Source organism: Geospiza fortis, unplaced genomic scaffold (genome assembly GCF_000277835.1).
Source record: "Geospiza fortis unplaced genomic scaffold, GeoFor_1.0 scaffold443, whole genome shotgun sequence".
NCBI lineage: Eukaryota > Metazoa > Chordata > Aves > Passeriformes > Thraupidae > Geospiza > Geospiza fortis.
Genome location: NW_005054335.1, coordinates 706,507 through 719,941, shown reverse-complemented (window position 1 = coordinate 719,941; position 13,435 = coordinate 706,507). Strand labels below are relative to the sequence as shown.

General features: G+C 38.6%; 1 protein-coding gene across 1 annotated transcript in view; it reads left to right on the top strand.

Annotated features, from left to right (window-relative positions):
* Positions 1-13,435, top strand: part of ZSWIM6 (zinc finger SWIM-type containing 6) — a 118,293-nt gene that overhangs the window by 32,102 nt on the left and 72,756 nt on the right. The window contains exons 8-12 of the mRNA XM_031057825.1: positions 321-581; positions 4,417-4,552; positions 9,097-9,254; positions 9,770-9,933; positions 11,570-11,651. Coding sequence (XP_030913685.1) covers positions 321-581; positions 4,417-4,552; positions 9,097-9,254; positions 9,770-9,933; positions 11,570-11,651 — 801 coding nt within the window. The remainder of the gene's footprint in view (positions 1-320; positions 582-4,416; positions 4,553-9,096; positions 9,255-9,769; positions 9,934-11,569; positions 11,652-13,435) is intronic.

Here is a 13,435-nt window from a genome sequence, read left to right as displayed (position 1 = left end):
AGGGAAAGAAATTGGAATGGATCTTGCAATTTTGGCCTCATTAACACAAAGCGGAAGGAGCTGCCTTTTTTAAAATTGAAAACCTTTATTTTCACTTGAGTGGATTATTTAAAACCAAATTATTTTTGTGTATTTCTGCTACGTGGAATCAGATGACCTATTTTAGATTGGAGTGTTGTATTTTGAGACTAGCTAATAATTTAAATAATTCTGAAATAGTAATACTAACAGTGAAAACCTCTGTGAATGTGGCATTGTAGGCAGATTATGGGTTAAAATGGTTTGCTGATGTGTCTTTCTTTTTGTGTCACCTCTTACAGAGAACCTGGGGCAATGCAAATCTCTGGAATACCAGCACCTGCCTGCACACAAGTTCCTAGAAGAAGGGGAATCTTACTTAACGCTGGCTGTGGAAGTAGCATTGATAGGGCTGGGACAGCAACGAATAATGCCAGATGGCTTGTATGCACAAGAGAAGGTTTGTCGAAATGAGGAACAGCTCATTTCTAAGCTACAGGAAATTGAATTGGATGATACTCTGGTGAAGATTTTTCGAAAACAAGCAGTCTTCCTATTAGAAGGTAGCTGAATATAGATGCTAACTGCTTCTCTAAACTGTCTGCACTTACATAAGTACACAGAACTAGTGTTCCTTCAGAAAGTGCCTTACATGCTTCAGATGGTTTTTTTGCTTAGAACTTCATGAAAGTTTTTATCAAGTCTCTTACGAGAATTGTCATACTTTAGATATCATGTGACTGCAGAGATAAGGCGTATACTGACCTATAAACCTTTTATTTTAATTTTGAATACACTTTGTTCTTTACATTTGTTGCATGTCATAATCTCAATAACCTGATTATACACTCCAGGCTAACTGTTATATAATACAGACATCAGTTATCAACAGTTCCCAGATACCAAAATTCTAAGTATTCCTCGTATTCTGCGAAAGGAACTGTACTGGCAGCTTTATAATGTATTAAGATTTTGACCACTGTGCCAAAGTGAAGAGCTCAGAAAATTCATGTATAATTGCTGAGGCAGAAATGCAACATTTTATTTGTGAAAATAAAGAAGATTACTTGCCTTTGAAGTTTATGTCATAGGAAATGAAAGTATTTGATCAAATATTGTAGCTTCAGCTCTGGTCTTGTGCCTAAGTTATGACCATGACACACCACTTGTGTTTTGGAATTAGGCAGTGTTGAAATAACATCTGTTCATGGAAGTGCGTACTTTTGACTTAACTTTGAAAAAGGCTTAACGTGTAGCACTTAAGCATCATGTTCAGAGAGTGATGTCATGGGTTCCAAGGTTGTCTTTCTGGTTTTTGTTCTTTTTGAATGGAAGAAAAAACTTCTGGGGAAAAAATTAGCCAAAGGCATAATCCGGGTTTTTGAAGTCTCAGTGGGACACCCAGATTTTGAGTGCATGCACATGGCTTGAAGGGGAGTGTGGTACTGCCCTAGGTAAGTTAAGAGATGGCTGCACAACAGTCAGGTTTTACTCTGTTTTTGTGACATATTAGTCTTTTAAAATGTTGTCTTTTATGGAAGAGGAACAGTATATTGCTTAGGGTTCCCAGCATTAAGTGACTGTTTTTGCCTAGATTTGAAGCTGCAGAGAAGTTGCAGCACAGGGAAAATTTTCATCATGGTGTTTCTGTACTGCTGCTTTATGGCCTTTGGACAAGAAAAGCTACTGTCTCAATCTAGCTGTTAGCATGCAGGATTCCTCTGCATTATAAAATCAGTTTGCCACATCTGTTTACTGGTAACATGCTTTATGAGGAAAACGCACAATTTCTCTGACATACTCTCCAACAATTCAGTTTACTGCTTTGATCACTGAAATTCTTTTAATGTTTTCTTAGAGTAGTAAAGAATTGATCATAGCAGGAAGTCTGCTAATAAAACTGCCTAAAAAATTGCCATTGTGAGCAATGTGCAGCAGTTGTCTTGCATTAGTGTGTGATGAGAAATCTGGCTTTTCTGCAGTAGTTTCAGTTTGCTCCACAATAGGCAGGAACTGCCAGTTTACATGGAGGAAAAGCTGTGCAGTGATTTAAGGTGCTGATCATACCAATTGTGAGTTTTTAGTTGAAATTTGGTAGATACAATAATGAAAACGTAATCCAATATTAAGCTGATTTCTATGCGGTTAATGCAGATTAATGCGTGCTGTGTGTAGCTACCATTTGAGTGTGTGGGAAAGCAGATCATAAGACTGTTTTGCAAGAACTGTTCTGGTTTTTCACTTGACTCCTAAGTTAATGGCAAAATATATTTTCATCTAAATGCTTTGTCATGTGTTCTTTGTGTCCTGACTGAGTTTCTGACTGGACCACCAACTGGCAAACATACATGAAATTACTTCTTTCATTCAAACAATGCCAGCTAGATTTGAATAGCTTTTAACTTCATTTCAAATGGTTATGAGACACAGTGTCACTTACTAAATCTTCTTTGACATTTCCTTTGCAATCAGCCCTGTTCTTTAGAAATGCCCACCTATGGAGCTCAGAATTTTTTCATGCCTAGTGATTTCTATCCTTGTATGTTGTGCTAAGGCAGCAGTCAAAAACATTGATGAAACAAAAGCGCACTCACACAGCTCCATCCGTCCATCCATCCATCCATCCATCCATCCATCCATCCATCCATCCATCCATCCATCCTTTCAAGTGTGATGAGTTGGAGTCTTAGTAGAAGTAGTAGTAGCTTCTGGAACTGCTGAGTGCTATCGGTGCAATAATTGTCCTGTAATGTTTGATACAAGATTCTTGTTCTGTATCTTGCTGCATTTAAAGCCTGAACCTCTTGTCACTGAAGTCAGAAACTGTTTGACATGATTTTCCTCTTAACAGGAATAACAGTCTTAAGTGTGCAGGAAAAAATGTAGAAATAGGATTCATATGCACGGTGAACATTTGAAACTCAGCAAGTAAATAGTTGCTTTTAATTTTGTTGTTGTCTGTCATGATGCTGCTGGTATCAAATTGAAATCTACACCTTACTGAGAGAGAAAAATCCACTGCCCCAATGATAGGGATAGTTTTCACATAAATAAAATATATTTTTTTAAATCATGTGGGTATACGGGACTAACAGCTGGCTTTGGTGCGTGATCTGATCTTGTGTTCATCATCATAGAATTGTTCAGGTTGGAAAAGACTAATAGTATCATTGAGTCCAGCCATTAAGCCAGCCACCACTATCTTCGCTACTAAACTGTGTTCCTAAGTGACAAATCCACGCTTAATTTGAACGCTTTCAGTGATGGTGGTTCCACCACTGCCCTGGGCAGCCTATTCCAATGCCTGACCATCCTTCCAGTTATGAAGTTTTTCCTGATATCCAGTCTAAACCTTGTCTGGCGCAATCTGAAGCCATTTCCTTTCATCATGTCTCTGGTTGTCTGGGGCTTTTCAGGCAGGGGTAGAGAATCATAAGGTCTCTCTTGAGCCTCCTTTTTTCCAGGAGAAACACCCCAAGCTCCCTCAGCTACTTCTCAGGACTTGTGCTCCAGACCCTGTCCTGCCCTTCTCTGGACTCTCTCCAGCTCCTCAGTGTCTTTCTTGGAGTGATGGACTAGAGCTGGACACAGCACTCAAGGTGTGGTCTCACCAGTGTCCAGTTCAGGGGATGATCCCTGCCCTGGCCCTGCTGATCCAAGCCAGAGTGCCATTTGCCTTCTTGGCCACCTGGGTCCACCTTAGCTCATGTCACTAGCACCCTGAGGTCCTTTTCCACTGAGCAGATTTCCAGTTACTCTGTTCCCAGCCTGTGGAGCTGCCTGGGGTTATTGTGACCCAAAAGTGGGATCTGGGACTTAAGTCATGACTGCATCCAGACCAAAGGGTTATTTAAATGCCAATGTCAGATGAGATATTTGAGGGATCAGATGCTGCTGTGGTGATTGGTCATGTAATTTCAATTAAAGATACACATTTTTCTATGGTCATCATTCTTTTTTTCCTGGTGAATTTGTGATGAAGCAGTGGCACATTGACAGGATACATGGGTATTGATGTGCATAATATAACTGTGTGGAGGCAGAGCTAGGATTATGACTTTCTACTTTTGCATACCAGGTTTGCTGAGTGAGTCCTGTGAAGTACTGTAATCATTCTGTCATTTGTATAAGCACTGGCAGTGTGCTGACTATTATACAATTTGAAGTGTGTCTCGTTTTCCTAAATAATACGTGGTATTTAATATAACTGTAACACATTGTATATATATGATGTGTTATCTGTTTCACTGAAAATAGCAATGTAATTTCACCTTTTGTGTAGGAGGTTATGTCTTTAAATAGCACTTCTAGCTGAAGGGGTACTGAATGCTTTTGAAGGTTCAGAAGTTGGGGCCTAGCAGTTTGTAAAGACTGACATTCTATTTCTCGTTCCTGCAGGTGGACCATACAGTGGCTTAGGTGAAGTCATCCATCGAGAGAGTGTTCCAATGCACACATTTGCCAAGTATCTCTTCACCTCTCTCCTACCTCATGATGCTGAATTGGCATACAAAACTGCACTGAGAGCCATGCGGTACGTATTCATGAGTTATCTAAAAAGAGCACGAGTAGTAGATGTGGAAGGGGGGAAAAGGTTTGGTAATCAAGACCTAGTCTCTTTTCCTAAAATATGCATTCTTCCATTCAAGGAGTCAAGGAAGTACTGTTTTGGTTCTGTCATCTATAGAAGTAAATGGTATTTGTAGTAACTATATTATAATAATTTGTAAATGTCCAATTAGGGTTTATTTATACTTGTAAAACAGGATTTTCTGTTTCAGATACTTCTAGAATCCCACACCTGCAGCACAAGATTTTGTGTTATAAAGCCACTTTAGCATATCGATTCTCCCACCCATGTGGTTGTGTGTCCATGATGATACTGGTAATGAAATAAGGAAAGAGGTATTTTACCATAAGTCTCAGGGTTGTTTGCTGCTTAGTCTGCTCAGCAGGACAATTTATTTCACTCCCCTTCTTTATAAATTGACTCAACAATAGATTTGAGTGGTGTGGTCAGAGCCTTTGCATTGCTTAGTGCTTCATAACATCTTAACCTCTTCTGGGTGAATGCTGGGATCTAAGTAGAGTAAATCCATGACAGCAAAATGTCTGGTTTGCATCCCACTTGTCTTCAGTAATCAGGAAAAAGATGTTTCTCAGGCAGTGTTCAGTGTGCGCTGTCTCAGGACAGGTCAGGTTGGTATGATATCTAAGAAATTACTTCTGAATGGGTTTTCAGGGACCTAAATGATCACAGATAAAATTGTTGTCCACATAGTGTTCAGGAAAGAAAGTGGTCCCGTCTGAATGTCTGCTCACTATCAAGAACCTAGTAGCTGATGGTTGACAAAGAATAGCCACAACTGAACACTAAAAGCAGTCAAGTCTTAGATTATAAAAAAGAAAAAATGCTGAGTTTTCCTGGTCATTATCACCAAGCATGATTGCACAGTGATTGAAGGATCCACGTGAAGAGTATTTAGCTTCGTCAAACAGGTTGTGTCTGTATGGTTTGGAGATGTTTATTCTGGAGCTACTCTCTCCAGAAAGCTATACAGGGAGAAAATAATACCTGTATTCAAAAGACTAAATGGGAGGCCCTGCATAAGAGCAAAATATAGCTGTCAGTTTAAGCCAAGGGTCTGCTTAGCCTGTTGGGTATTTTTCTGCCTCCAAGAATGTCTAGTAATGGATGTTATGGGAAGAGTCTAAAAAATGTGAAGAGTGACCATGCATACTTGCTGGTTACAATTAGCATTTTAGGAAATAGATTGAGAAGACAAAAGTACATTACTGATGAACTATTGAAAACATTCAAATGTGTGATCAGAAAGCTACTCTGGGCCACTTAGGTTTACTAGTCTTCTTTTATCTCAAGGTAAGTACATGAATTACTGATTAAATCAGAACAGGAAGGTAGTACAAAATTTGGTACGTGGTGGTTTTTGGTTGGTTTTGTTTTGTTTCATTGTTTGTTGTTTCTTTGGTTGGTTTGGTTGTGTTTGGTGTGGTTTTGGGGTTTTTTTAAGGAATAAAGTTAATTATTTTATAAGACATACTTGTCGTGTATTTACTTTCAGTTGCTACCCTAAAGTATGTCTCAAGAGGTAGTTTGTATGGATTTTTACACCTTAAACTAAGCTATTGAAGTGATCCTCCAAGGCTGAAGTAGTCATCCATAGGCAGCTTCCTGACTGCCTCAGTGAACATGGAGTCAGTATACAGTTTCATTTGAACAAGGATTTGCCCAGAAACCAGTCATAACTGAAAACTTCTTTTTTGGAAGTTTCCTTTTTCAACTAGAAAAACAAACAAGACGCTGAAAGATCCAAATGATGAAATCTCCAGTTAGTCTTGGGTAGCTCCAGCCCTCATTTGCTATAAAGCTGTCATCTCAACCAAAGAAATGACTTCTTAAATAGACCAGCATATGAAAGAATTGTCTTTTTGTTTCCATCTGGTGAAATCACAGGAGACATCAGTGCAATCAGGGCTATTTTCCCTCCATAGCTATTTTTTCATCACTTTATAAGACAGATGAAGGTTCAGCCCTAGACAGTAATCTTTCTTTTTGCAGTTTGATATTTGGCACTCTTCAGGAATGTGGACTGCTATCTTGAACAGTAGTGCTGGCAGGTTTAGATGCTTTCTATTCCATGTCTGTTCCCATTCTTCTACGCTTCCTAAATTCTCCCGAAGAAGGATGATTATTCTTTCCATTCACATCAGAATGTTAGTTCAGTGAATAAAGGACTCCCAATACAAACCAAATGAAAAAGTAATGCAATACCGCCTTGAGGAGACAAGAATAAAGCAAACATGAAGATTGAATGTCTGTCTCATGGCTGAGAAGTTGAATGGGTCAGAAGATAAAAACTTCAGCATCTTGTCTTCCGTGGGAGGGAAGAAGTGACTGTGGCAAGGACAGAAATCCCATGTGGAAGTTTGTAAAAGTGTTGCATGGAAATCTCTACAGCTGCTCTCTATGCTTTTAGAAGTGAAACATGTTTATTTTCTCACACTTATTAAATAAATCAATTTCCCAACACCCCAGGTAGCTGCTCTTCAGATAGAAGTGTTCAGTGTCTGCATGCAAGTCTACATGGGTCAATTACCCATGGCAGCTCAGGAGTATTGAACCTTCCTGTATTCAGAAATACCTGTTGCTGTTTAGTTTTTTGAGTCCTGTTTTAGTGTATGGAACACTTAATATGAAATAAATGAAAACTGAGACCAGGAAGCCTTTTATGTATGCACCTCAGGTCTGCAAGGACAGGGTTGTGCAGTCTTTGATGGTCATTCTATTTAGTTTTCTGCTTGCAGGTCTGAAACATATGGAGCATAGCCTTGGAGAACATGGATCTGCAGTTGACTGCTCACTTGAATGTTTGGCTTAGTTTGGTTTGATCCTTTATTAAGCCTAATTTTCAGCCAGGCTTTGGGACCCAGACTTTAATGGTGGTGTTTATTCACAAGGTGACTTTGCTAAAACCTAACTAAATAATTGATGTTTCAAAAGGAAAAAAAAGTTAAGAATTCTAAATCTACATGTGGTTTTCTGGTGTTCCCTAACCTTGCCAAAATTGTGTGAAAGCCACCAATTCACAGCAGCACATCTTTTAACAGTAAAAGAGCACAGAAGCTGGCAGTTAAATGCGAAGTGACAAAAGATTTCTCCAAAACAGCTTTTCTTTCATGCTTTTTGGCTGTTTACCCTTACTCATAACCTACTAATCCCTTCCTTAATTTAATAGTTAGGATATTTTCTGTTCATTGAAGCTATCTTAATGCACCTCTGCAACCTCACTCTGTGCTTGGAAAAAATCAGCTTTAGAATATATTCATGAAGAGGTGTCTTTGTGCTGCTGGAGAATAGATTTGACTTGATACAAGGGGTTTTTTCCTGTTTTCATGCACTTACATGTGTGTGATAGTTATTTGGGTGGTGTGTTGTGTTTTTAAGTGCCTGCTAGATGCCTTTCCATGTATTCAAAATTACCTTTCTCAGTGAATTCTTAAAGTATATTATTATACTTTATTATTATTTTACTAATATATATTATGCTTCAGGAATCTAAAAATAACCTGATGGAACTCAAATCCATTTTAATGCAAAAAAAACCCCAACATACTCCACAGCTGCTTACAGAACTTAGGTATTCGTTTAAGTATAAGAAATTGTAACTTACATTTAAATGGGCTTATTCTATAAGAAATAGTCTATCATTGAAAAAACACAATGCATTGGATTTTCAATGTTCAGTAGTTGCAGTTTTGTGGACAAAGAGATGCAGCTTCCTTGATCTTTACAGATCACTTCCTTCTAAATAATCCCATGCATATGAAAGCTGGTAGAAATAGAGCTCAGATACTAAGAGACATCAAGAAGCTAAACACTGGAAAAGCTTTTTTTCTGGACATGGCTTTATTACTATTTATTAACCATTGATATGCTGAAACTATGCTTAACTGTATTGAAAAAGAAGCCTATTTTTGTTCTCTCGTATTTTTTGTACTGACATTTATGGAGTAGCTGATGTACTATCAGTATTTAGTGTATTGCAAGGGCAGTAAGGTTATATCTTTGCTGTGGGCTGTCATTTGGATTGTAGTAGTCAACAACACGTTAATTTGAAATTTTTAAGTAAGAATGCTCCTTGTTGGGTAAGACTGTTGTTGATTGATGAATACTTAATGAGAAAATGGAGTCTGAAAGTCATGTTAAAGGAAATTTCTCTGTCATTGCTGTTTGGGACCCTAACATCTGACCCTATAAAATACTGGTAGGTTAAAAATACCTATTGATACAGGAAAGTTTGGCAAATGAACTTTTGAGATTCCGCAAGAAGAGAAGTGGTTTTCCAATTTTTTTTTTCTGAAACTGAAAAAGCATATTTCATAGACAATACCAAGTATTCTTGCAGCTTTAGTTTAGCTCATGAGCAACCAATGTAATAGTGGTTTAATGAAATAGGATTTCATAGACAATACCAAGTATTCTTGCAGCTTTAGTTTAGCTCATGAGCAACCAATGTAATAGTGGTTTAATGAAATAGGATTGATTTCTTATTTCAGGTTGCTGGTACTGGAATCCACAGCTCCTTCAGGAGACCTGTCCCGCCCTCACCACATTGCATCTGTTGTTCCAAACCGGTATCCCCGCTGGTTCACCCTAAGTCATATCGAATCCCAGCAGTGTGAGCTGGCATCAACCATGCTAACAGCAGCCAAAGGTCAGTTATGTGCTCAACTAAATGTGTGTTCTTATTATTGCATGGGTAAACAGATCATAATACTCATGCTTAGGAGTCCAGATCACAGTCTGGCAATAGTTTGAAATGGGCACAACACACTGAACTGGCTTAAATCTGTCATGTAACTTCCTAGTATTGTAGTTAATTTAGTTATTGCGTAGCTAGATGAACTTGGTATGAGGCTGATGAGACAGCTTTTTATTCTCCTGATGCATGACATTGACTGTGAGACACAGAAGTGGACAAGTCAGTTCTAAAATTCACAAATCAGAGTGACTTTTGGCCCCGTGCTGCACTAACACTTTCAGATAGAGCAGTTTGTGGTCTCTTATATCTATAATTCGTATGCAATTTAATTATAGAAGGTTTCTAAAAACAGATTGTGTGTAACTGAAACATCATACTATTGCTTAGCAATGTCAGGCTCAGATATAATGGACCTCTGGGTGTTTTGAAAATTGTTCCATTTTGATGATTCTGTTTACACCTTACAGGTGATGTTCGGAGACTGGAAACAGTGTTAGAATCCATCCAGAAAAATATCCACTCCTCATCACACATCTTCAAACTTGCCCAGGATGCATTTAAAATTGCAACACTCATGGACAGCTTGCCAGACATAACTCTTCTGAAAGTTTCTCTGGAGCTGGGTCTTCAGGTATTTCCCTCATTTGTTGTTACTATAATAGAAGAAAGAAATTTGATGCATTGTTGGTGCATGTAGCTTTTAAGCACAGGAAAGGATACTGTCTTTGGGCTCTGTCTGGACTTGGTTTTATTTTCTACTACAAGGCTTAATGTACGGGTAAACACAGACCAAGAATCTGCACAGTCTCTTTGTGCCATTCAAGTGGAAGGCAGAGCTGGCATTTGTTGGCTGCACTCTTCTTTTCAGGGGTGAGAGAGGACCAGCGTGGTGGGTTCAGGATTTTATGTATGACTAGCTAGAAAGTAAAATTACTCTGCTTGCTGGAAATGCACTGTATTTTCTGCATGGTCTTCAGGGTTTTTTCCCTTTTCTTTTTCTTCCTTTCCCCTAAAAAATGAGAACTGATACATGCTTGTTGAAAGCCAAGGTCAACCATAATGACTGGTTGCTAAGGCAAAACATGGTTGACACCAGCCTTCTCACTTCCATCAACATCCTGTACTCCACAAGCTGTGGTATAGTCAGATGCATCTTAGTATGCTTGAGGTGTACAAGTACTGCAGATCAGTTTTTCAGGCTCTGAGGAGAGACTTTGCAAGCAAAAAGAGCCAGCCAAGTAGTAAATATTACCTGACACTTTTGAATCTTAGAGTTTACGCAATTCATTTCAACAAAAACAAATATCTCCATCCCTCTTCGGGGAATTCTTAAAAAAAAACATGCAAAGATCAGAAAACCAATTATTACTTTGGTTCAGTAAATAAAGCTCCAAAGACTTCTGGAGAAAGGATATTTTCCCAGTTGCTTCTTATGCTGAAGAGAGGTACTAAAATCTTTAATTAAAAAGCTGAGGGTTCTGTATGCTTTGTTAGGCTTTTATATTTCCATGGTCACTGTGGAAATCTGTTTGTTTCATTCGCCTTAAATGTTTATGTGAGAGAGAGAAAAATCCTTACAATTGGCCTGTGTGTCACCTCAAGTTTTCACCAAGTATCGTTCAATGGAAACAGAACACTTTGGGTATTCATGGATACTCTCGTGGTTGACAGTGTCATCAGAATATCTTCAGCACGATCTCGTGAAAGTAATGTCACAAACCCAACAAACTGGAACTCCTGTAGAATTTGCCCACTGTTCTGTTCCAAACTTAAGCAAAGGTGTTTTAAGAATCTTAAAGATTTGTTTTCCAGAAGGAAGATGCATAGCAGTGTAATTTCCAGCAATTCCCAGCTGTGTAGTTCCTTACAGTAAGGCTTTTCCTGCAAGAAACAGTGTCAGCACTGTCTCTAGTGGCCTATAGATGATTCCCCCTTCTTTTCTCCTCAACTTAATTGTAATTAGGTTGTCTGTGTTCAGTATCCAGTACCTGACTGCTTACAACAATTATATGCCCTGGAATATCACACAATGATTACCAATATAGTTGTGCATAGAGGGAGGAGATGTTATATAATTTAATTTCAATATCCAATCAGTGTTTTTCAAATTGTTTGACATACCAGCTGAAATAGAGGAAATGGAGTGGAGAGGGCAAGAGGCTGCCTTTTTCAACTCCAGTGTGTTTGAATACTTTAAAATCCCTTTCTGTTTGTCTATGGCCTTGGTTTGCAACTTAAATTTTATTTTGTTTGTGTTTTTTTAACAGGTGATGCGGATGACGCTGTCAACGCTGAATTGGCGACGGCGGGAAATGGTGAGGTGGTTGGTAACATGTGCAACAGAAGTAGGTATGTTCTGAAATGTTTCTCTTGTCAGCTACTCTTACAGGGCTTGATCTTCCTTGTGAACACCCAATTTCTGCAAATGCCTCCCTCTTCATGTTCATCTCTAAAATTCCTTTGGTGAGAACACATTATGGCAGTGATTAGTGGGCGTTTTTAGGCACAAAGCAAGTGAGACAATAGTTGAGTAATGCAGTGTGACTGCTTTCCCCCATAAGCTGGAGGTGTGCATAACCTGTGGGAAGCATACCCAAAATACTCAATACAGAAGTTGGAAATCAGTGCTCTCTTAAGTAGCATGTTTGGACCATTTTGGGCTTTGTTATAGATTTCCTGCCTGTCGTCATGAGGCATCTCATAAACCTGCATTAGGGTTTACCATCTTCAAAATGAAGATGCAGGGTCTGAAAATGAAGATGACTGCACTAAAAGCTGTATAGCTGTTAAAAAAATAAAAAATCAGCAGCAATGCTAATAGGAACAATTTAAGTACTTATGATAATGGAGCCATATTAATTGTTAGTAAAGATATTTCTGGAGAGCATGTTTTTCTGTTGCATTTCTTCCTTATTCATATATCTGAGTTGGATTGTATTGCACAGATACTTCTTGAGTTTCAGAACTTAGGAACATTGCTGCTGCTTATTCTCTGGATTAATTCATTCTTTGCTTTATGCTTAGCTGGCCATATATTGTTGTCAATAGCGTGGGGAAATAGAGCTTGCCTTTGTATGCTCTCAGCCAGAAAGTGGTTTTTGTCTGCAGATTTTCATGCAATACTCTTTCTTTATTGCTTTTATATCTTTGGTAAGGTAATTTTTGCTGAGGTTATCTTACAGATATTAGTACCTGAGTGTTATTTTGTGCAGCTGCATCTCAGCAAATAAAATACTGGATTTTAAATTGCTTCAAATTGGTTTACATATTCTAATAGAAGTGTCCTGTAAAGAACCTAAAATGTCATGCAAAGTACTCTTGAGACTTAATCAACACAGAAAAGAATCAATATGGTAATGCTAGGAATCTGTTTATTTGAATGAAGATACCATATTCTCTGGCTATGCTAGTTCGCTGCAAATGAGTGGTGGGGTGCATGGGAAGCATTAGAGTCCTACAGAGAAAATAAAGACCTCTGTGTGTGGTTTAGGTGGGCTCACAAGTGTGTGTAAACTGCTTCTAGCTATAAGGACACCAGTTAACTCTAGGTTCAATTTATGGAACCTGTCAGTCAGTGTTTCCTCTGCCTGTGAAACACGCTGGGAATACAGTGGCACTGAGAAAAATAATATCCAGTAGTTCATATTGCTCACTGTATTCCTCTGATAAGAATCTTGATGATCGCGTACTTATGAATTTGATTGCTTTAAGGTGTGCTTAATAAGTTCTGCTAAGGTATGCCATGGTGTTCTCTTAAGAAAGCCGTTCTGCCTGCTTCTCACATGTGCTGGGCCTTGAGATTTACAGTGAGAAAAGAGGTTGCAATTGCCCTGGTGTGCAAGGTGGGGGCTACTTTTGAGCAAGATGATGAGACAAAATGAGCCAGGATGTTTTACCCAAATTGTCTTCAGTAAAACAGCTCAGCTGTCACAACAGGAGATTAAAGCTTATCTTGCAGGCTATTTTTGTTATTTTCTGGGTTTATGTGATTGCTGCAGAGTTTGTACAGTAGTCTTAATGTTCTTTTCTAGCCATGCTGTCTGTGAGCCTTTCTTGCTGGGATGTACTGGTAACCTCTTAGATGTTGTGGGAAGTATAATCTGCTGAACATCTCTATCTGCTGGGTTTTATCA